Consider the following 23,892-nt stretch of genomic DNA (forward strand, 5'->3'; position numbering starts at 1 on the left):
TACCCCTTTAAGGCGCCGCCAGACTCCGCCCGGCCCGCTAGGCCAGACCTTCCTAGCGAGGCGTGGGGCGGGGCTGGCGCTAGCCCTGAGGCGAATAATTTAAAGGGGCCGCGTGAGCAGAGCCGGGCGGAAAGCTAGCGGTGGCGCCGAGTGGATCCCGGTAGCAGCCCCTGGGTGAGTCCGGGTTCCATCGGCCCAGTAGGGACGTCCCCTTTGAGTATGGTTAGAGAGCTTTGGCTTTCCCAAGTTCTGTCCTGTTAAGAGTCCCGGTAGTTCCCGACTTTCTAATGCTCCCATCCTCCTAGTTCCTTGCGGATGTTTCCGCACCGTAGCCAGGTGCGCCTGGGGTGGAAGGACAGTAGACACTTAAGAATTTTCCAGGTAACGTCTCAGGGCCCGATGATTCCCGTGGTTTCCTATTAACATTCTGTCGGTGCCAGAAATACCTTCAACGTCCCCGGAAAGTCCCAGTAAGATTCAAGTATTACTCTGTATCTTCCGAGGAGCGTCCTTCCCGGGCCCCCAGTAACGTACCCACCCAGCTCCCGGTTTTCCCATTAGTAGTCTTGTATTCCTCAGAATCTCGCAGTAACTTTCCATTGCTCCCCCAATAATCCCAGCGTCCCTGGTTACGCCTCCCAGCAATGGCGCCGGTTTCATTCCCAGAGCCCCAGTGATGCTCCGCACCGCCACAGACCCCATAACTTCTCGGGTACGTGACAGTAGACCCTAGCGTAAACCATTAGCACCTTTCGAGGCCAACCCACCCCCAGGACCCCTTCCATGGGAGCCCCCGACGGTATTCCCTCACGCCCCAGGTCCTGGGTCCTTCCGGGGACAGGCTTAGGCCAAGAGCCAAGTGTCCAGCCGACCTCTCAACCCCGTAGCTTGAGGGCTCCGGTTTCCTGGGGTGAAACATCCGATTTTCGTAGGGAGTACGAAGGAGGGATGCAGCCTAAGGGACCGGGGTCAAGACTGATCAATCTTGCAGAGGGTAGAGACGCCGGTATAAGGGCCACCAGCCGGAAGGGGCCATGCCGGGCGGGACCTGCCTGCGGGCTGCTGACAGCGCCAGGCTACCCTTTGGCCTCGGGGTGGGGTTGGACAGGCGGGGCGTCTGATCGGCCCTACTCGTAGGTGAAGGGAGCCAGGAAAGAAGCCGAGACCCGCCTCGCTCCCTGGCCCGGTCGGGAGGTCAGTTTACCCTATCCCTCCGTTCCCCAGCGCCCCTCCAGCCGCTTCCACTCAACCCTAAGTGAATGGAGAAGCCACCCGAGCCGGAGGTACCTAGGGGGCGGGGCCTCAGGCAAAGGGCGGGGCTGAGGCAGGGGAGGGGCAGGTTCAGGTTGACGACTTGCGCGGGTTCCTTCTGCTCCTTGATTCCCCAGGACTCTGGGCTCTCAGACTTGCTGCCCAGCCTGAAGCAGTCAATGGAGGCCCCGCTGCAAACTGGAATGGTAAGGGGTGGGATTGTGAAGGGACTACAACTCCCAGCGTGCTCAGCGTGCGCCATCGCGGTCCCGCGATAACGAGAACTTGTCTGTTCGGGCGGAACTACGTTTCCCGGCGTGCACCGCGAGCCGCGGAGCCGCAGGAAAGAGTCGCGCCCCCGGGGAGGGAGCTGCGCTGGCCCATTCTGCAGATGGGGACACCGAGTCACGGGCTGAATGCGACTTCCTCGGGGGCGGAGGCGAAGTGGGATGAGACCCGGGACGTCCTTGCCCCCTCCGAGGAGGGCCCGGCCGGACGGATATGCGGTGCGCAGCCAGTGCCGTTCGTCCCACAGGTGCTGGGCGTGATGATCGGGGCCGGAGTGGCGGTGCTGGTCACGGCCGTGCTCATCCTCCTGGTGGTGCGGAGGCTGCGAGTGCCGAGTGAGACCCGGAGGGCCCCTCTGGGAGGACTGTGGGATGGGGATCCGAAAAGCCCGGGTCTCCGAAGCCGTAGAGGTGGAGTTGCTGGAGTCTGCGCAGAGCTCAGAGCGCCCCTCTCCCTTCCTATCCCCAGAAACCCCAGCCCCCGAAGGCCCCCGGTATCGGTTCCGGAAGAGGGACAAAGTGCTTTTCTATGGCCGGAAGATTATGCGGAAGGTGAGTCCAGGACCCCCTGAGGCCGGCGCTGACCACACAGGGGCCCTGCCTTTTCCCTGCTTACACTTCTTAGTGGACACCCTTACCCATCTTGGTTCAGGGCTCCTGGATCTGGCTCCCCTCTTCTCAGTTGACCCGTCCTCCCCTTAATTCTCCCAGGTGTCACAATCCACTTCCTCCCTGGTGGACGCCTCTGTCTCCACCACTTCTCGTCCCCGTATGAAGAAGAAACTTAAGATGCTCAACATTGCCAAGAAGTAAGACTGTCTTGGGTGTGCCTGGGGGCTGTCTCAGGGGCCTTTTGAGTGCTGTGTACACCAAAGTGTAGATATCAGGTTCGCTGAGCCCCGTGGACTGTCTTGGGAATCTTCCCACATAGGAGGGACATCCCGGGGCTCTCTTCTGAGAGGTCATGTCAGAGCTCTTGTTTATCACACATGTGTGTGGGGTCTCTGTTCTTGAGGCTATCTCAGCGGTGTTCCCCTAACCACAGGGCTACCTCTGAAGGCTATTTGCCATGTTTTTAGGGATCCACACCTGAAGTCTCCCCATACTAGAAGGCTTATTGCGGTCGACCTCAAAACTTTCTGTCATCTGCTAGAGGAACTACCCCTAGCTTCCATTCTCCAGGGGTTAGAAAAATCTCCGCAGTCATTATACATCACAAGGCATCTCTTTGTCATCTGCCTCGGGTTTCCGACACTAAGGAGGCTGTTTTGGGAATTTTTCTTCTTGGAAGACTATCTCAAAAACTTCTTTCACTAGAATTATAGGAAGGGGCCCCTTAAGCATCAAAGGGCTATCTCAAAGTGTCTGAGAATGCTCTTCCAGATATATTTTTAAGTTGGGAGCTGGCTTTGGGGGTCCTGGCATCATGGGGTCCTTCACACCAGGGTGTCATCCCAGGACTCAGCATGACCAGCCATAGCATTGCAAGGCTTCCTGTGATTTGAGAAGGGCTATCCAGGTTTTCCAGATCAGTAGAGAGTCTAATATCAGGTTTCTCTACATCATGAGGGCTGTATCCCCTGTCTGCAAACCCTTCGGGAGCAACCCTGATTTTTTTTTTTTTTTTTTTTTGGTGCTGAGGATTAAACCCAGGGGTACTTAATCACTGAACTACATCCACAATCCACTTTTTATTATTTACATCCACTTTTTATTATTAGTATTATTTTTTTAAAAAAATTTGAGTCAGGGTCTCACTAAGTTGCTAAGAGTCTTGCTAAGTTGCTGAGGCTAACCTTGAATTTGAAATCCTCCTGTGTCAGTCCCCCTGGTCACTGGGATTACAGACATGTACCACCGTGCCCAGTTTACCCTAATGTCTTAATGACTGTCAAAGGGCTATCCCAGAACTCTGTGACCTGAGAAAGGGCTAGTTCAAGATCTCTTTTGTCAGAAGAATTACTGTATTCAGATTTCTCTACATCCCTGAATTTAACTCATGGGTCTGCTGATTCTAGAGAGTCTGTCTCAGGGATCTTGTGCTAGGAGAAGGGCTATCACAGCAGAAACTGCAATTTGTGGAGAAGGACCCTCTTGCGTGATGAGAGGTGCTGTGTCTGTATTCTCCATGTGTCATGAAGACTATCCCAGGGATCTCTGTGGCCTCAGAGAGGCTGTTTCAGGGTCCCTGAGACCTGAAAAGAAGGGGTATCTTAGGAAACTTTTATCGTTTGATTCTTTTTTTTCTTTTCTCCCTTATTTTAAAAATATTGTTTTAGTTGTAGATGGACAAAATATCTTTATTTTATTTATTTATTTTTTGTGGTGCTGAAGACCGAACCCAGTTCCTCACACATGCAAGGCAAGCACTTTACCACTGAGCTACCACCCCAGCCCCTCTTTTCTTTTTTTTTTTTTTAACCTGAAGGATCTTTACAGAGAATATGGAGACTGTATCTGGAGTCTTATGTAACAGAAGCAACCTCAGAGGCACGCTCATGCTAGGAAGACTGTTTCGGGAATCTACTCTGTGGCTATTGGAAACAAAATTTTAGGGCTCTTGTGACAAACAGACCTTCTTTCTAAGGTTTGCCCATGTTTTGGAAGCTATGTCAAGGTCTGCCAGGAGAACTAGAGGGTCCATTTTAGGGACTTATGACTAGTAGAAGGGCAGTGTCAGGGCTTGATATCAGGGTTCACACATTTTTTCTGAAAAGGGCCAGGTAATAAGCCTTTTAGGGTTTGCAAGCCACATTCAATCTTTGTCCCAGTTATTCAGCTCTGCTATTGTAGCGTGAAAGCTGCCGTAGATTTGTGAATGAACGAATGTGGCCGTGTGCAAACAAAACTTCATTTACAGAAATAGGTGACGGGCCTAATTTGGACAGTGGGCCAGAGTGTGCTCCATGTGAACCCTAGGAAGGGCTCTCTGAGGGCCTTAGGTCTGCCTGAGCCCTCTCTCTGCTCCCCACTTCACCCTCTCCTCCTACCAGGATCCTGCGTATCCAGAAAGAGACACCAACACTTCAGCGGAAGGAGCCCCCGCCCGCAGTGCTGGAGGCTGACCTGACTGAGGGTGACCTGGCCAACTCCCACCTGCCCTCCGAGGTGCTATACATGCTCAAGAATGTCCGGTCAGTGTTGGGGCGAGGGTGGTGTGGGAGGGGCCTGCAGCACTGGGACTGTCTGACCCTCTATGTCTCCCTGCCTCTACCACCCATCCAACAGGGTGCTGGGCCACTTTGAGAAGCCACTCTTCCTAGAGCTGTGCCGGCACATGGTCTTCCAGCGGCTCAGCCAGGGGGACTATGTCTTCCGGCCAGGCCAGCCGGATGCCAGCATCTACGTGGTGCAGGATGGGCTGCTGGAGCTCTGCCTGCCAGGGCCTGTGAGTGGGACGCCCGGGCCACCACGGGAAGCTGGGTACTGGAGATGGACCCTGGGGTCAGGCACTACTGTTGGTCCGCAAAGGTGGTCATCTTAGGGAGGGTATGGGGAATGGGAGGCCCTTTGGGGTGGTCTGTGACAGTGCTGGTCGGGAGCTCTGGTGTGTTCAGGGAGGGGCCTCAGTGATGACTGGGGTAGGGGCAGAGGGGGCCAGTGGTGTGGTCAGGGGTGGGATGCCAGTTACCAGGGGAGGCCACCTGTGGTCAGTGGTCCCTGTGTCTCAGGATGGGAAGGAGTGTGTCGTGAAGGAAGTGGTCCCTGGAGACAGTGTCAACAGCCTCCTGAGCATCCTGGATGTCATCACTGTGAGTGACTGTTCGTGGGCAGCGGGATTGGGACTGGGAGGGAGGCTGGTTGTGAGGACTCCCATCTCTCATTGGCCCCGATGCTTGCTGCTGGTGGTTCCTGAAAGCACTGGCTGGAAGGATTGGGGGAACGGTGAGATGGCTCCCAACCCTTGACCTTGTCTCTCCTCATGCCTGCTCCCGCCCTAGGGTCACCAGCATCCCCAGCGGACCGTGTCTGCCCGGGCAGCCCGTGACTCCACCGTGCTTCGGCTGCCTGTGGAGGCCTTCTCTGCCGTCTTCACCAAGTACCCCGAGAGCTTGGTGCGGGTGGTGCAGGTCAGCAGGCCTTTAGTCTCCCTCCACACACCCCAGGGGCCCTACTTCGCGCACTAACCTCCACCCCAACTGGTCCCAGGCATCAGTGGGGCGCAGCTCAGCAGCCGGCAGCCAGCAGGCCTGGAGCTGCTGCGCTTACACTGTGGTTATCACTCCTGGGCAGCAGACCTCTCCAGCTGCTGACTCCTCCTTAACTGCCTCGCCCATCCCACTCCCCTCTCTGGCCCCACCCATGACCCAGCTGCTGGCCCCACCCCTCACATCCTACAGATCATCATGGTAAGACTGCAGAGAGTCACCTTCCTGGCGCTTCACAACTACCTGGGTCTGACCAATGAGCTCTTCAGTCATGTGAGTTGAGAAGGAGCACGTGGGTCAGGTGCAGGATGGGACTCCTGGGACATGCCATAAGCCGCTCTCTGTCCCGACAGGAGATCCAGCCCTTACGCCTGTTCCCTAGCCCTGGCCTCCCAAGCCGCACCAGCCCAGTGCGTGGCTCCAAGAGGATGATCAGCACATCAGCTACCGAGGAGCCACGGGAGACCCCTGGCCGGCCGCCTGACCCCACTGGGTCCTCACTGCCTGGACCTACAGGTACCCACGGTGACCCCCAGGGACTGAAGGCCAGCCCAGTCTAATCTCCTGCCTCAGCTCCCAATTCTTTACTGAGTCCTGCAGATTCAACGTGAACCTTTCCATTCCCCCAGGCACCCCTTAGCTGGGTACCTAGGTCTGACTTCTGTCTGGTCAGGAATCCCCAACCTCAGCCTCAAGGACTCACTGGGGCCACTTTTCCTATTACCCCAGTCCCTAGGGACTCCCAGCTGACCCCTCTGCAGGCCCCCCTCCTAATCCTAGCTCTGGACCCATGGGCTCCAGTGGCCAGGGTCTGATCACAGGTCTCCCCCAGGGGACCCCACGAAGCCCACATCCTTGGAAGCACCCCCAGCCCCTCTGCTGAGTCGCTGCATCTCCATGCCAGTGGACATCTCAGGTTTGGAGCTGGGGACTCCGTGTGGGGTGAGGCATTGAGCTTGTGGATTCGAATTCAGGCAGGGCTGCCTCCAGTATTAACCTGTGGGGTCGGGATGCTGACAGTGTTTCCTTGGGTGCCTTCTTTCTGGGTGTTCGCTGGGATGACATTCTGCCAGCTGTGTTGAGAAGGGTGCAGAGGCAGAGAAGTCATGTCTGCCATCGATTAGTCATGTCGGCCATGGCTGTGGCAGTCCACATGGAGTTGGGGTTGGTCTTAGAATGTGGCTGTGGTCACTCTTGAGTTTGTTTATTTATTTATTTGTTTTGTGGCATGGGGGTGGAACCCAGGGTCTCATACATGCTGGGGCAGTGTCCACTGTCGAGCCGCACCCAGCCATGTCTTTACCGTTTCTGCTGTCCCCCGTTCGCTCAGGCTTGCAGGGTGGCCCCCGCTCTGACTTCGATATGGCATATGAACGTGGCCGGATCTCTGTGTCCCTGCAAGAAGAGGCCTCTGGGGGGCCCCAGGCAGCCCCTGCTCGGGTAGGGCCCTGCTCCTCTCTCTGCCCCGCAGTTTCTTTCTGGGACCCTGGCCTGGGTCTGGCCTGACCAAGGGTGTCGTCCCCCAAGGAGGGAGGCTGGGGAGGGCACAGCAGAGGTGACGGGCCCTGCCCTATGCAGACCCCAACTCAGGAGCCCCGGGAGCAGCCAGCGGGCGCCTGTGAGTACAGCTACTGTGAGGACGAGTCAGCCAGCGGTGGCTGCCCCTTCGGGCCCTACCAGGGCCGCCAGACAAGCAGCATCTTTGAAGCGGCAAAGCGGGAACTGGCCAAGCTGATGCGGATTGAGGTAGGTGGCTGGGGCGGGGTGGGGTCGGGGGAGGTCTGGGACTGGTGGTGGGAGGGGAGGCCTGACTGTGCCCCTCTCAACCCATCTCCTTCCCCAGGACCCCTCCCTCCTCAATAGCCGAGTTTTGCTGCATCACGCCAAAGCTGGCACCGTCATTGCCCGCCAGGGGGACCAGGTGAGACTGAGCCCTGACCTCTACCCACGCACCCCCAGCACTCCCTCTGACCTGATCCCCGACCTTTGACGTGATGACTGACACCTCACTCCATGGGGTAGACCCTCATCCTGTGATCAGCCTCTAACTCTTGGATCCTGTGATCTTTACCTCCTCCCCTACACCATGTCCTCTGGACCCAGCAGCACTTCACCTCCAGCCCCCGGGGCCTTTCTCCTGGGGCCCCAGCCCCTAGATCTCTCCCACCTGCCCTGGCTCTTCTATGGCCTGTGTTCTCTGACTGTGGGATCCTACAGTGCACCCCGTCATCTTGTCTGCTTCCAGCCCTGATCCCTGCTGCAATAGGTACTCAATCAAGGGGTGTGGTTTGCAATCAGCACCTGGAAACCATGAGCCACCCCCAGGGGTGGGTTCCAGTGTCTCCTGGAAGCACCAGAAGGTGTGGGAAAGTGTATCCTATTCACCCCTCCACACTGTGTCCCAGGAAACCGAGACCCACCAAGGGGAGCCCACCTGGCCATGATATCATGGTCAGGAGGTGCGGAGGAGGAGCTTCTGAGTCGCACAGAGTTGAGACCCCAACTCTGTCCCAGCTCCCTGTATGATATTAGGCAAGTGATCTAGAAGGTTCTCAGCTTCCTCAGTCTGCGGAATGGGAGTAATAAGCAGAAACAGTGTTCAGAGATGTGCAAGGTTTACGAGAATCACAAGAAAGGGAGTGAAAGTTTAGCAGCAACTCACAGTGGTGGGGGAAAGGGTAGCTAGGGTGACACTTCAAGTGACATGACCAAGGTGTTGATACCCCAATACCACCTCTGGGTGAGAGAGGTGGGCAGTCCCCTGTTGGCTGGCTGGGGTTCTGGCACTTGGTAGGGCAGTCTTGCTGACTTCTGGAGCTGCTCATCATAGGGTGAGCTCCTTTGCCAAGAGGATGTTGAGTAAGGCCTGAGCCCACTGTTCCCAGTCCCTGGGAGACAGGCTGAGGCAGTGCAGGGCCCCAGGCCCTGCTTATCTGGGACACTGTTGAAGTTAACCCAGCCCTGTCCTGGCCCTCAAGAGGCCATGCAGGTCTGCAATCCCAAGGCCTGCTTAGGTCTTCTAGGCTTTGTTAGAGACCATTCTGTCCTCCTCCCTCCAAAACTTCAGACCAGCCATTCTCAACTAGATGAGACTTTGCCCCTCGGGGGACGTTTGCTAGTGGCAAGAGACTTTGGATTGTCATGACATGGGTGGTACATCTGGTTGCCAGTGGGTAGATGCCTGGGATGCAAGAACACCCAGGCCAACATAAGGGAGTATCCACTCCAGGTGACCCCACTGGTGTGGGGAAGCCAGCTGCACATGGTTTCATGGAACCTCTATACAGGTGTTTTTATTTTTAATTTTTAAAAAGTATTTATTTGCTTATTCTAATTAGGTATATAGGACAGCAGAATGCATTTTGATTCATTGTACACAATTGCAGCACAACTTTTCCTTTCTGTGGTTGTACACAATGTAGTGTCACGCCTTCTGTGCAGTCATCCATCTCATTCCACCATCTATCCTGCACCCATGCTCCCTCCGTTTCCCTCCCTCCCCTTTGCCCAATCACAGTTCCTCCATTTTTCCCAGCCCCCCTCCAATATGGATCATCATCCACTTATTAGAGAGAATATTCAAACTTTGGTTTCTTTGGGATTGGCTTACTTCACTTAGCATGATATTCTTCAGCTCCATTGTTTTACCTGCAAATGACATAATTTTATTCTCTTTTAATGCTGAGTAATATTCCACTACGTATATATACAACAGTTTTTTTAACTATTCATCTATTGAAGGGCATCTAGGTTGGTTCCATAGTTTAGCTATTGTGAACTTAGCTGCTATGAACATTGATGTGGCTGTGTCCCTGTAGTATGCTGATTTAAGTCCTTTGGGTATAGACCTAGGAGTGGGATAGCTGGGTCAATTGGTGGTTCCATTCCAAGTTTTCTAAGGAATCTCCATACTGCTTTCCAGATTGGTTGCACCAATTTGCAGTCCCACCAGCAATGTATGAGTGTGCCTTTCTCCCCACTCCTCACCAACACTTATTGTTGTTTATACTCTTGATAGCTGCCATTCTGACTGGCATGAGATAAAAATCTTAAGAGTAGTTTTGATTTTCATTTCTCTAAAGCCCATTTATTGATCGGGTTGTTTGTTTTTGTTTTTTTGTTTTGGTGTTTTTTTAGTTCTTTATATATCCTGGATACTAGTGCTGTGACTAACGTGCGTGTGGCAAAAATTTGCTTCTACACAGGTTGACATCCTTAACCTGAAAAATCTAAAGCCCAGAGTGCTTCAAAATCCATAGCTTTTTAGTCCTGATCTGACACTACAAGTAAAAATCTCACATGTGGCCTCACCGGAAGATCTGTAGTCAAGACAGATAACTTAGAAATAGCACATAAAATTACCTTAAGTGTGTAAGAAACAAGTGAATCTCGTGCTTAAACTTGGGTCCAATCCCTAATATATTTAATTATATATTAAATATCTAAATCCAGAAAAAAAATGAAATCTAGAGCACTTCTGGTCCTAAGCATCTTGGATAAGAGATACTCAGCCTGTATTGCAAACGGGATCTGTGGTCAAACGGGTTTTTAGAGGCTCCTTGTAAACATTGTTAGCACAACCAGCTTTCTGAGAACTAAACAGGCACATAACATACTTCTGTGTGTTGACAAGTGGTAGCCTATTGTTGGTAGTTCCTGTGTATATCCGGGTCTGGAATTCTGTCATTGGAGGTTCTAGCAGGCAGGTATGTGTGTATACTCCTGGGCTGTGTCCTACCCAAGGACCCCTGAATGTTGTGGCAGGTGGAGCTTTGTTGGGTGCCAGACAGGGTGGCATGGTAGGTAGGGCAGGATCTTTCCTTCTCAGGGCAATTTCAATTCCTGATTTTTAAAGGGGTGGAAAGAGGAGGTGTCTGGCTGGTCAGGCTGATGCTAGGAAAGAGAAACCTGTATTTACTGAGCAGCTGCTGTGTCCCACACCTTGTGCTGCCTACTGGACAAGAGGCTGGGAAAACCAGTGTGGACTCCGCCTTAGGGGAAGCTGCAGCTCTGACACATGACTCAAAGGATCACCCAGACCCTGGTAAAATCCTCAGGCTGGTTGCTACAAAGGAGATGTTCTAGGAACTAAGGATTCACCCCTATTTCTAGGATGGCGCCTCTCTCAGGACTCCAAGCTAAGGAGAAATGATGAAGAGCAGTTAACTGCTTAGCTGCAGGAAAGGTCGTTCTAGGCAGAGAACAGCTTGTGTGAACGTCCTGTGGTTAATGCTTGCCCAGCATGTGGGAGATCCAGGTTCCTCCCCCCAAAATTAAAATGATAAAAAGTTTTTCCAGCTTACTGTAGGGAGAAGAAACAAAAGGAAACCAGCAGGGATCAAGGGCAATAACTGCAGAGGAGCAAAGAGGACTTTTATTGGGGGGCGGGGGTTGTGTTAGTCAGCTATAATGCACCTCCCATGCAATTTAAAGGGCAAACTTTAGGGCTAAGGTGGAGCTCAGTGGTAGAGTACTTGCCCCAAACTCTGTCTGACATTCAGGAGGCCCTGGGGTCTATATCCAGTACAAAAACAAACCCCAAAACACCCGGGAGTAAGGATGCACACCTGCAATCTCAGCAACTCCAGAGACTGAGGCAGGATTGCAAGTTCAAGACCAGCCTCAGCAACTTAGTACAATCCTGTCAAAAAAAAAAAAAAAATAGGTATGTAGTTAAGTGGTAGAAGGCCCCTGGGTTCAACCTCCCCAACCCTAACCCTACCCCCCCCCAATAAAAACACCTCTTAACTGTTTGTTTGTTTTTAATACAGAATTATGCGGCCAGTTACTTTCTCTAGACTTGCCTGTTCTGGACATTTCATGTAAAATGGAGTCATGCAATGTGTGGCCTTTTGTGTCAGGCTCCTTTTGTTGAGTGTGGCATTTTCGGGGTTCCCCCATGCTGTGGCATGTGTCAGAGCTTCACTGCTTTTGGCTGAATGAGCCATTCTATGGATGGAGTGCTGGTTGTCCACTTGCCTATTGACGAACAGTTTCCACTTTCCGGCTTTGGTGGAATTGCGGCTGTGAAGCTGATGGAGAGGTTTCTGCATGGACATACCATTTCATTTTGCCTGGTTTCATACCGGGAGTTGAATTGCTGGCTCATATGGCCACTCTATCTTTAGCTTTGAGAGACTGTTTTTAACTTTTGCCAGACTGTTTGCCCCAGCACCTGCGCCACTCACATCCCCACCAGCAGTGCTGAGGATTCCAAATTCTTCACATCCTAACAGTTTCTGATTCTGGCTATCATACTGGGTATGAGGTGATATCTCACTATGGTTTTATTTTGCATTTTCCTAATTTGTGATTTTGATCCTCTTTTCATGTGTTCATAGGCTATTTGAATAGCTTGTTTAGAGAAGACTCTTCCTAGCTTTTGCCTATTTTAAAATTATAAATCTTTTTTTTTTTTTTTTTCAGTGCCAGGAATGGAACCCAAGGTCTCACACATGTTTGACATAGAACACTCTGTCACTGAGCCACACCCCCACCCACAGATTATGTATTTTTATTATTATTGAGGTGTGTGTGTGTGTGTGTGTGTGTGTGTGTATGTATGTATACACTTATATACACACACACATACAATTTTCTGTGCTGGGGATCTGACTCAGCCTTGTGCATGCCAGGCAAGCACTCTACCCTAGAGCTGCATCCCCAGCCTTCCCTATGTAGCTTTTACAGCCTCCCACTGTTTAGAAAATAATTAATGAGCTTAAATCTGGATTGAGTTCTGTGATCCGTTGGCAATGTCTGTCAAGTGCTGATTCAGGCAGATAGTCGTGCTCCATGCAGGTTCTACATTTGTGGCTTTGGCCAACCAGGATAAAAATGTAGATAGGCCTATGATAGTTGTCTGTATGGACCATGTGCAGACCTTTCTTGTGCTTGTATTCTAAACAATACAGTGTAACAACCACTTACACGGCAGGCATTTACATTGTATTAGCTATTATAAGTCATCTAGAGATGATTGAGGTCTATGGGATGATGTGTGCAGGGTAGATGGAACTACATCTACCATTTTGTATAGGAAACTCAGCTGAGCATCGTGGATTCTGGTATCTAATTACAGGTGCCAGAACTAATTACAGGTGGATACCAGGGGAAGACTGTTGCTCATATCTAGTATATTCTCTCCTTTTATTTTTCCTTCCCAACATATCCTTCTTTCATCTTCCCTGGGTGCACTGGCCTGGATTTGGGGAGGGAGTGCTGTGGCTGGCTGGGTCTGTGCTCATCTCCCAGCCCCTGTCCCCACAGGATGTGAGCCTGCACTTCGTGCTTTGGGGCTGCCTGCATGTATACCAGCGCATGATCGACAAGGCGGAGGACGTGTGTCTGTTCGTGGCACAGCCAGGGGAGCTGGTGGGGCAGCTGGCGGTGCTCACCGGGGAACCCCTCATCTTCACACTGCGTGCCCAGCGAGACTGCACCTTCCTGCGCATCTCCAAGTCCGACTTTTATGAGTACGACTGGGCCCAGGGTTGGGTGGGCAGAGCACTGGGACCAACCCAACCCAACTCCTCTCAGTAGTGGGAGAAGCAAAGACCTCATCTGTCCACCCCAGTCCCAGAGGGGCAGAAGGGAGCTCCCAGATCTGGCCTCTCAGGGCCCTTTTAAAGTAATTTTGTAACTGGGCATGGTGGTGTGCACCTGTAATCCCAGTGTTTCTGGAAGCTGAGGCAGGGGGATTTCAATTTTAAAGCCAGCCTTAGCAACTTAGGGAGGCCCTAAGCAACTTAACAAGACCCTGTCTCAAAAAATAAAATACCAAAGGGTTGGGGATGTAGCTCAGTGGCCCTGGGTTCAATTTGCAGTACCACTGAAAATAAAATAATTTTGAACCCTTCCTGTTTGACCCCCAAGCTGTCACCCACTTTCTCCACTCCCTCTGAGGTGTTTCAGGGGGCCCCAGCCCATGCACACCCTCCTGTTGCCCGCAGGATCATGCGTGCACAGCCCAGTGTGGTGCTGAGTGCTGCGCACACGGTGGCCGCTAGGATGTCGCCCTTTGTGCGCCAGATGGACTTTGCCATAGACTGGACGGCGGTGGAGGCTGGACGAGCGTTATACAGGTGTAGCACCGCAGCTTCCCCCTCTCCACTCAGGGCCTGCCTACGCCAAGGCCCCGACCTTCCTTGACCCACCCCTCTCATCCCCACCCCAGGCAGGGTGACCGCTCTGACTGCACCTACATAGTGCTCAATGGGCGGCTGCGCAGCGTCATCCAGCGTGGCAGTGGCAAGAAGGAGCTGGTGGGGGAGTATGGCCGTGGGGACCTCATCGGAGTGGTGAGCAAGGCCCCATCCCTGACCTGCACTCTCCTAGTCCAGGCCTCCCAGTACCCATCATCCCTAATCTCTGTTGGCAGTCACCCACTTCCCCACCTCACAGGAGGCGTTTGACGTACTCCACTCTCAGTGTACGTTCAGAGCCAGAGTTAGAAGACTAATCTAATCTAATCCAATCTAATCTCTGTCCTGTCCCTATCTCTGGAGCACTATGTGTAGTGGGCGAGACATGATTCACTCCACTTCCATGTTGGGGGACCCTATGGGTAGGGTAGTGAGGCCCCGGGTGCCTGTGCTTGGCTTCCCCTCCCCTTCCCGGGCCTCCTGACCCAGGCAGCCCCAGTCATGCACGTGGCCCGCAGGTTGAGGCGCTGACCCGGCAGCCGCGAGCTACGACGGTGCACGCAGTGCGCGACACAGAGCTGGCCAAGCTCCCAGAGGGCACCTTGGGCCACATCAAACGTCGGTACCCGCAGGTGTGGTCTCTTGTGGGCAGGAAGATGGGAGTGGAGGCCCTAGATGGTGGGACCTAAAGCAGGGCTTCTGAGGGTGGGGGTCTTGGGGTGGGATCCAGGTAACGGGAACTCCAGACACCCCAATAGAAATGGGAAGAATGGGGCCCGCATGGTCACTCCCCGGTTTCACTGGATCCCTGGTCTCCACACCCCCAGGTTGTGACTCGCCTTATCCACCTGTTAAGCCAGAAAATTCTAGGGAATTTGCAGCAGCTGCAAGGACCCTTCCCAGGTGAGAGCAGACTCTCCTGGGGTATGTTGGGGGATGTAGTTCGGCGCCCAGGGCATGCTGGGAAGTGGCATTCAGTGCGTAAATCTTGTGGGGTTGACACCAGAAGTGGAGTCTGAGATCTGATGCTTGTTGGGGCTTGGAGCTCGGATGCCTGTGCATGCTGGGAAACCGAGCCCTGGACCCCGGACGCTTCTTATGGACTCCTAAAGTGTCCGTAGCGCTCCAGGCAGAGTCCTAAGCAATGAGTTTGCCCCTGGAATGGAGTCCGCATCCTGACCATTCTAGGAAGGGGGTCGTAGGATGTGACGGCGGTGGAGCCCGTGCGATGGTGTATAGGGCTCAGCGTGTGCTAGGAGGTGGTTGCCGAAGTTCCTGGCGCACTGCCGTCCTAGCCTGTGGTTTCTGTGAACTGAATACTTGGGAGAATGCGCTGTGCCAAAATGTGGGCCTAAGGTTCTACATTATGGCAACCCAGTTCCCCCTCAGCCCTGTCATTGGGCCCCCCTTGGGAGGATGGGGGCCATGGTGGCACGAAAGACATAACGTTAAAATTAAGAGAAAGAACAGATGTCAGGAGCCAACAAGTATAGTGAAAAAGCAAGATGGGACCATGATGCCGCCTGACTTCTGGAGGGAGAGGGAGGGAGGCTTCTCTGAAGACAGGGCCCAGATATGGGAAAGAACTTGGAAGGTGAAGTGCATAGGGCTTGGTGACTTCGAAGTGCTGCTAGGAGGAGACTGACTGAAGGGAGAGATGGGGTGGGGCAAGTCGCATAGGGGTGTGGGACCTTGAAGGGCATTGGACCTTAAGGCTGTCACAGAAGGGGAGAGCTGAGCAGCGAGGAGGCAGTGGGTGAGGTCTGGGCAAGAAATGGGGGCCGCTGGCTCGGTGCCAGTTGTTAGTGGAGAAGCTGGGAGGGAAGGTCTGGTAAAGGTGTGTTTATTCCTCATGGTTTTGTGTTTGGATGCAGGAGTCCAGGTCAGAATGGGGTGGGGAAATGGCAGTTCTACACACCCCCAGTGAATCTGAGTAGTTGTAGAGTCATGCAATGGTCCCATTGAAGAGATTACTGCCTAAAGTGGAGGTTAGGTGTCCAAGCTTTAACCAGAGAGGTGGGTAAAGGTGTGGGCCAGGCCTGGAGCCCTGGCCTGCAGTGTGGTGGTGTCAGGGCGTGGCACAGCCTGGGAGGAGGGCTGCAGCCTGGAGTAAACGGGGAGGATGGAGAAGGAGGTCCATCTCTCCAGACGCAGATTGCATGGCAAACCTCATCTATTGGGTTCTCAGCAGGCTCCGGGCTGGGTGTCCCCCCACACTCGGAACTCACCAACCCAGCCAGCAACCTGTCTACGGTGGCCGTCCTGCCTGTGTGTGCTGAGGTGCCCATGATGGCCTTCACACTGGAGCTCCAGCACGCTCTGCAAGCCATTGGTCAGTGAGGGGAAGGGGTGTGGGCGAAGCAGGCTGGGAGTCACTGGGGCCGGCTGGTCTGTGCTGCGTGCAGTGAATAGGGGCTGGGTACTGGGTGAGTGTGTGGGGACAGGCCCCGGGCCACATGCTAAGTGACAGGTGCTCTCTCCCGGGAGAGGCTCCAGCCTGTTGACTAAGGTTCCTAACCTTCTTTCCTCACCTACCCTTAGGTCCCACACTCCTCCTCAACAGTGACATCATCCGGGCACGCCTGGGAGCCTCTGCGCTGGATAGGTGTGTTGAGGGTGGGGGGCATTGCAGAGGAGAACCAGGAGGGTGAGGGACATGTCTGGAGCCTCAGACTCTGGTCTGGTTGGAGGCTTTGAATCAAGGAGCATGCAGCCCACCCATGGGTCATTTGGGAGACAGTGGGGTGGATCCCAGTCTAAGGTGTGAACTTCCATTGTGGGGGCCTGGGTGTCTAAGTTCCCCCCAGCAGTGGAGCCATGGGATCTGTGAGAGGGGAGGGTTCATGACCCCAGACAGTCCCAAGATGACCCTCTGCCATCCCATCCTAGCATCCAAGAGTTCCGCCTGTCAGGGTGGCTGGCGCAGCAGGAGGATACGCACCGCATAGTGCTCTACCAGACAGACGCTTCACTGACGCCCTGGACCGTGCGCTGCCTGCGTCAGGCTGACTGTATTCTCATTGTGGGCCTGGGCGACCAGGAGCCCACTCTCGGCCAGGTCTGCAAGCCATACTCAGTGACCCCAGACCAGGACCCCATCCCTTGCCCTCCTGTAGGCCACGTGCACCTATGTGACTTGGTGTCTAGGGACCCAGGCTGGGCTGGGCAGAAGTGGGGAAAATGGTGACTTTCCGTTCTCCCTGTTCCGCAGCTGGAACAGATGCTCGAGAACACCGCAGTGCGCGCCCTCAAGCAGCTTGTGCTGCTGCACCGTGAGGAGGGCTCCGGCCCCACGCGCACCGTGGAGTGGCTCAACATGCGCAGCTGGTGCTCGGGGCACCTGCATCTGCGCTGTCCGCGCCGACTCTTCTCCCGCCGCAGCCCTGCCAAGCTGGTGAGGGCCCTAGGCGGAGCATGGTCTCTGGGGACGGGGTTGGGGGCTGGGGCGGGGTTGTGCCTTCCCCATGCCCCTGACCATGGCTGCCATTCTCTAATCCTCTGTCCTAGCATGAGCTCTATGAGAAGGTTTTCTCCAAGCGTGCAGACCGGCATAGCGACTTCTCCCGCTTGGCGCGGGTGCTCACGGGAAACACCATTGCCCTGGTATTGGGCGGGGGTGGAGCCAGGTGAGTGGCAGGGAGCTAGCTCCAGGGGCGGGGCCTGTGCATAGGCTTCATTGGGTGGGGCTGGGCGCCTGCGGGGCGGAGTTTAGTCCCTGGGGAACCCCAGGGGTAGAGGCTGTTTGGCTGTGGGGCAGTTGGGATCTGGGGAGCTTCTGAGGGCACTGCCTAGAGGATCTCCAGCTGCCCCCTCCTCCCCTGCAGAGGCTGCTCACATATTGGGGTGCTGAAGGCACTAGAGGAGGCAGGAGTACCAGTTGACCTGGTGGGTGGCACATCCATCGGCTCCTTCATTGGGGCTCTGTACGCAGAGGAGCGCAGTGCCAGCCGCACTAAGCAACGAGCCCGGGAATGGGCCAAGGTGTGTATTGGGGTGAGGGTCGTTATATCCAGGAACACTGAGACCTGTGATTCCCCCATAACTTGACATGGGTAGGGAGGGGGTTTGCAGGCTCAGTGACCCTTCCTGGTTTAATTTGTGGACACTGCCTGGACCCTATATAGAGATACCTCTGGGACCTTGTGACCCCTCTGTGACTTCTTGGCTAGCAACCCTAGTTCCCATCCCCAAGCTAGAGCAATCCAGACCCTTAGTGACCACTTTGTTAGTGGTGAGGGGTAACTATGTCACCATCCCTGTATGCTCCTGGCTCACCCCTGACTCATGATCCCATTGTGACCCCAAGTGACTCCCGTTTGGCCCCTAGAGCATGACTTCGGTGCTGGAGCCCGTGTTGGACCTCACGTACCCCGTCACCTCCATGTTCACCGGTTCGGCCTTTAACCGCAGCATCCACCGTGTCTTCCAAGATAAGCAGATTGAGGTACACTGACCCTCGCGCCCCACCCTGCCGCCCTCCCTGCGGGTGTCCCCTCCCCTTCCCTACCTTGCTCCTTGTCCCCATAGGACCTGTGGCTGCCGTACTTCAACGTGACCACAGACATCACCGCCTCAGCCATGCGTGTCCACAAAGATGGTGGGTCATGTCCCACCTGGCCCTGCTAAAATGGCTGTGGCCGTGTGGGAATGGGGGGTACTTAGGGGAGGGCAGCTGAGCGTCTGGGACGTTGTTAACACGAGTGACCGTCCACCCTGGCCCAGCCACCGACCACTAACCATCACCCACTAATGCCCAGAGGCCCCAGGTATGTCCATCTTCAGGGGTGGGGAGCCAGCAGGCTTGCCAGGCACCTCACCCCCTCCCGCCGTCCCCACAGGCTGCGTTTGGCGTTACGTCCGAGCCAGTGCCTCCTACTGCCCCTACCTGCCCCCACTCTGCGACCCCAAGGACGGGCACCTGCTGGTGGACGGGTGCTACGTTAACAACGTGCCAGGTCAGCGAGCCCACGGGGCTGGCCGGGCCTCCGAGCGTGTCTGAGCGTGTCTGTGCGTGTCTGTGTCTGTGTGTCCCAATGGGCAGGCTCCCTGTGGCGGTATGTGCGTGCCAGCATGACGCTCTCAGGCTACCTGCCCCCGCTGTGCGACCCGAAGGATGGGCACCTGCTCATGGACGGCGGCTACATCAACAACCTGCCAGGCAAGTGGCTGCCTGCATGCACTGCACACGCACTCGCTGGCACACGCACTTGCAGACCTGAGCAGGCAGGAGTGTGAGGTGGGCTCAGAGAGGACACACTCAATCCCGCAAGGTGTAGATACATGAGCCCATACAGAGACACGAGCCCACACAGAGACACGAGCAGATAGCTGATGTGCCCATGAATAGCGGTGTGTGCAGCCACACACGGTACATCTGTGTGCTTGTGTGTTGTGTTAGACATAAGTGGAGGCACACACACAAGGGACAGGTTTATGCACAAATACATGACACGTAGCAGGGAACAAGACTCTTACACATGCACACCAGGTATATGTGCCCGTGTGTTCTCTATGCGTTCATGTGGTAGATAGCACGCACACATGTTTGCACAGACATGTGTGCATGGATGAACACGTGCATGGATGAAATGGCATTTGCCTGCACATGCCAGGGTAGTCACCTTCATCCCGCATGCGCCATCCAGCGTGCATGTGTGTACATGTGGGGATGACCAGGTTAAGTGCTCTTTCACACACACTGACTTTATGAGTACAGATGAGAGGCAGACAGGTGTACAATTTAGAAAGTTCACACCCCTCGCTGGGCGTGGGCAGGGGCCTGTAATCCCAGCAATTTGGGAGGCTGAGGCAGGAGGATCCCAAGTTCAAAGCTAACCTCAGCAACTTAGCAAGTCCCTAAGCAACTTAGTAAAACCCTCTAAGTAAAATATAAAAGGAGGATGAGGGTGTGGCTCAGTGATTAAGCACCTCTGGGTTCAATCCCTAGCACCAAAGAAGTTTCACACCCTTGGGCCAGGTGCAGTGGCCACACCTGTAATCCCATCTAACTCGAGGCTGAGGCAAGAGGATCACAAATTCAAGGCCAGCATGGGCAACTCAGTAAGACCCTGTCTCAAAAATAAAAAGGGCTAGGGGTGTAGTTCTGCACTCAAGCACCATGGGTTCAATGCCCAGTAACCATCCCCACATGTAAAATCTCATGGCCCTGGAATATGATGTGCAGGTAGACCTGAATTGGCCACACTTAGGCTCGCAGTCCCACAGACCCGGAGCTAGCAAACTGCGGCCCCCAGGCCGGTGCTGCATGTTGTAGGTGGACATTGTATTGGGATAGCCATGCCCAGTTGTTCACCTGTTCCCTGTGCCACAGCAGCAGGGTTGGATCATTGGGTCAGAGATGGTGGCCCACAGAGCTGGGTTATTTTTCTGTGGCTCTTTGCAGGCCTCGCACACACTCCTGCCACCACTGTGGATGCACTCTATAGACTACCCACTGCCTCAGCACACACACGGGCAGTAGCACACATATACAGGGGGGCTGGCACGCGTGGACCCAAACATAGGCAGGCCTAGGCATGGCTACAGAGAGGCAGGTACACCCAGAGGCAGGCACCTCGTGTGGATGCGACACACATGCCCAGCACTGTGAGCTCACAGGAGAAACGTGCAAAGTCTGATGGAGACTCAGTGTCTTCTTGGGCTGGGTGTAGCCATAGGACATGTCTTTGTGCCCCAGGCCCATTTGGGGGCCTTCCCAGGGGCACAGACGTCACCATCCTCTCGGCCCTCACCCCCCCTCATCCCTCACCTTGCATTTCCATGCCACTTGCATGTCGTTTGCATGACCTTTTGCATGACCATTTGCATGGTGTTTGGGGGACTGGGTTGAACATCCCCGCCCTGGGCCCTGGTGGGGAGCAGCCTGCTGACTCCCTGGCCCCACAGCGGACATCGCCCGCAGCATGGGTGCCAAAACAGTCATCGCCATCGACGTGGGGAGCCAGGACGAGACAGACCTCAGTACCTATGGGGACAGCCTGTCTGGCTGGTGGCTGCTGTGGAAGCGGCTGAACCCCTGGGCAGACAAGGTGAAGGTTCCAGACATGGCAGAGATCCAGTCCCGCCTGGCGTATGTGTCCTGTGTGCGGCAGCTTGAGGTCGTCAAGTCCAGCTCCTACTGCGAGTACCTGCGCCCACCCATTGACTGCTTCAAGACCATGGACTTCGGGAAGTTCGACCAGATCTATGTGAGCGGGTGGAGAGACTCTTGCCTGCTGGGCATGAGACCAGTGTGAGGGGAAGGATTCTAGGGCTCTGTCTGGAACCTGTGGAAAAGAGATCACGGATGGATTAGTGATGTCTGCAGTGGTTGTACCCAGGAGTATGGCTGAGCATGTTCTGTGTTTGAGCTAAGTTTCTTGTTATGTGCCAGCTGCGCTGCCTGAAGCACTGTAGTGATTTCTAATGCCATTTCTGTGTGGGTGGGAATGTGAGTGGTGATCAATTAGTAATGCCTGCCACAGGTGTGGGAAAGGGATAAGCAGTGTGTATCATATGCCGTTGACCCTGAAATATGTCACAGCCACTGCCAACTGGAATTAACTATTGGATGGTGACCAGAGATCCTGAGTAAAAATGTCTAATATCCTTTCTGGGCTCTCAGAGAACATATGCTGTGATGGATTAGTGATGCCTGCTTTGGGCACAGGGGATGGTGATATCCACAAATGTCCTGCATATTTGCAGACCTGGAGATATTTTTGCTCGCACCCTCCTGGGTCATTTCGTACCTTGCACACTGTATGGGACTGAGGGGAAAATAAGTGGAGAGGTTGGTAATGATGGGTGGGGGCACAGATGGGCGATGAGGGGCCAGTGTGCTACAGATGGCCGACTCTGAAATAGGTTTAATCTCAGATGCCCACTTCCCAGAGCATGAGGCATTTGAGGGGCCAGAGAAGAGGCGGGCAGAATGGGGATACGCAGAGGGGTGGCAGGCATGGCCCCAGCCCCCTTGCTTCCTGCAGGATGTGGGCTACCAGTACGGGAAGGCCGTGTTTGGAGGCTGGAACCGGGGCGATGTCATCGAGAAGATGCTAACAGACCGGCGCTCGACAGACCTCAACGAGAGCCGCCGTGCCGACGTGAGCCTGTGACCCTGTGACCCTGTGACCCTCTCCCCTTAGGGCTCCTCTGGCTCTCCCCCAGACCACAAGTGACTCAGTGCCTCCCTTGGTTTCCCTGAGCCCCTCAGCATGCACTGGCTCCTGAGAGCTCTGTCCCGGGATCCCCTGTGAGCCCCAGGCCCGCGGACCCCACTCCCAGAGCCTCACCAGGGCCGCCCACAGGTCCTCGCCTTCCCAAGCTCTGGCTTCACTGACTTGGCGGAGATCGTGTCGCGGATTGAGCCCCCCACCAGCTATGTCTCCGACGGCTGTGCTGACGGTGAGGGCTCGGGGACCCCGGGGGCGGGCGGGCTGGAGACGGCAGCCCCTCGGTCTCGGCTCACCTGCGCCCACTCCGCGGTCCAGGGGAGGAGTCGGACTGCCTGACGGAGTACGAGGAGGACGCGGGACCCGACTGCTCGAGGGACGAAGGCGGCTCCCCCGAGGGCGCGAGCCCCAGCACTGCCTCCGAGATGGTGAGAGCCCGCAGCCCACGCCCCGAAGCCAGGCCCACCCGGGGCTGAGGGGGCCCCGAGACGTGGTGGGTGGGTGCTGTCTGTCCCAGGGGCCTCCTCTTCGGCCGCAGACATGAGGTCTGGGCTGGGAATGCCACGTGTTGGGTGACATTGTGGGGCTTCACACTTGGGAAGACCTGCTGAGTAGCCTTCACTGGATCACAGACGTGGAGGAGGCAGCGGGTACAGCATGAAGTGTCAGTGTCATCTTGCTGGACAGTGTGTGATGACCCTCAGGATCTTGGGGCTTCTGTGGAGCAACATAAGCCCTGGGGTGAAAGTTTTGAGGGGGTGGGTCCCGAGACTCAAGTTTGGGCTGGCATGGAGATGCCTCAAGTTGGGTGTCCCTAACCTTGAATGGCATGCTGACTTGCACTCAGCGGCCTCAGGTATCAGGTCCTGTAGTGGATGACATGGCTGTGTGACCTGTCCCCACAGGAGGAGGAGAAGACAGTCCTCCGGCACCGGCGCTTCCTGCCCCAGGAGCCTCCCAGCTCAGCTGCAGACACTTGAGGACCTCCCCAGGGTCCCTTGCTCCGGACCTGGCTGGGGTTGGCCTGGGGAGCTGGCGCCCCCTCCTGCTGCTATGCCTGTGACACTCCTGGGTGCCCCAGGGCCCTCACACTGGACTGACTTGCCCTGCCCCAAGGGGAGGGCAGTGCTGCACTGATGACCCTCAACTGACTGTGTCCCCCCAGTAAACTCACCTCTTGGAAGTGACCTCATGCCGTCTTTGGGTCTGGGAGGCACCTCACCCACCCTCTGTGCCCAGGGGTCTGGACTGGCCTGGAGCCTGTCCTCCCACCACTCTGCTGGTGCTTCTCTGCACCCACCAGGTTCCAAGGCTCTTTGGGACCCCTCTCGCACACACCCCACCCCGTCCCTGCTAGGTTTCTGTGGCCTCTGCCCCCCTGGGTCAGGCAGTTTTTCGTTGCTGTGACAAGTACCTGAGGAAGAAAGGCTCTTGGCTCACGGGTTCAGAGGCCTCAGCCCACAGCTGGCTGGCTCCGTTGCTTCAGGCCTAAGGTGAGGGAGGGCCTGGTGGGGGAGAGCTGCTCACCTCCCTGCAGCTGTGTGTCACCTCTCGGGCACACAGAGACACAGAGGTACAGACAAGGGCTCAAGAACTGTCCTCTAGGGGCTCCCAGGCACTGTCCCTACTGTGTGCTCATCTGTCCTGTGTGCAGCAGCTTGAGGTCGTCAAGTCTGAAACAACAGAGGAAGGAGCCAGATGTAGTCCTCAGGGATGCCCTGTAAGACTCCTTCCCTTCCACTAGGTCTCCCTCTTACGCTTTGTACCAGCTTCCAGTATCCATTCTAATTATTAATTCATCAAATGGATTAATCCACTGATGCGGTTAGAGCCCTCATCAGCCAGTCATCTGGTTGAGTCTTTGGGGACAGTTCATAATCAAGCCATA

At 55.1% G+C, this 23,892-nt stretch overlaps 1 protein-coding gene across 16 annotated transcripts; it reads left to right on the top strand.

Moving 5' to 3' along the window:
• The first annotated feature begins 32 nt into the window (after positions 1-32).
• Positions 33-23,191, top strand: PNPLA6 (patatin like domain 6, lysophospholipase). 16 transcript variants are annotated; one of them, XM_081286614.1, is made up of 36 exons: positions 33-174; positions 621-712; positions 1,138-1,283; positions 1,389-1,457; positions 1,787-1,874; positions 2,008-2,090; positions 2,250-2,347; positions 4,532-4,672; positions 4,767-4,926; positions 5,210-5,290; positions 5,480-5,608; positions 5,879-5,959; positions 6,040-6,202; positions 6,519-6,602; positions 7,017-7,126; positions 7,265-7,432; positions 7,530-7,607; positions 12,956-13,161; positions 13,639-13,770; positions 13,863-13,986; positions 14,349-14,462; positions 14,658-14,733; positions 16,019-16,162; positions 16,372-16,435; positions 16,720-16,888; positions 17,042-17,224; positions 17,338-17,456; positions 17,655-17,811; positions 18,158-18,274; positions 18,358-18,427; positions 18,669-18,785; positions 20,737-21,038; positions 21,819-21,935; positions 22,140-22,236; positions 22,323-22,432; positions 22,910-23,191. In XM_081286614.1, the coding sequence occupies exons 3-36, from the start codon at positions 1,260-1,262 to the stop codon at positions 22,982-22,984; spliced, it is 4,050 nt and encodes a 1,349-aa protein (XP_081142740.1). In that variant the 5' UTR covers positions 33-174; positions 621-712; positions 1,138-1,259; the 3' UTR covers positions 22,985-23,191. The 16 variants fall into 16 exon arrangements, 15 of the variants coding, with proteins under 15 accessions (XP_081142740.1, XP_081142741.1, XP_081142737.1 ...); XM_081286615.1 differs by lacking the exon at positions 18,669-18,785 and adding an exon at positions 18,872-18,988; XM_081286611.1 differs by having other exon boundaries at positions 16,022-16,162.
• The last annotated feature ends 701 nt before the right edge of the window (positions 23,192-23,892 follow it).

The sequence above is a fragment of the Spermophilus citellus genome (genome assembly GCF_964194105.1).
Source record: "Spermophilus citellus genome assembly, chromosome: 3".
NCBI classification, from domain to species: domain Eukaryota; kingdom Metazoa; phylum Chordata; class Mammalia; order Rodentia; family Sciuridae; genus Spermophilus; species Spermophilus citellus.

Bases quoted from the DNA above. Each gene is read 5' to 3' on its own strand.
- PNPLA6 (XM_081286608.1), top strand. From the start codon at position 1,643: ATGGGGACACCGAGTCACGGGCTGAATGCGACTTCCTCGGGGGCGGAG. The intron at 13,987-14,348 runs GTGAGCAAGGCC...CGTGGCCCGCAG, and splicing joins GTGGGGACCTCATCGGAGTG to GTTGAGGCGCTGACCCGGCA. The intron at 18,786-20,736 runs GTCAGCGAGCCC...CTGGCCCCACAG, and splicing joins CTACGTTAACAACGTGCCAG to CGGACATCGCCCGCAGCATG.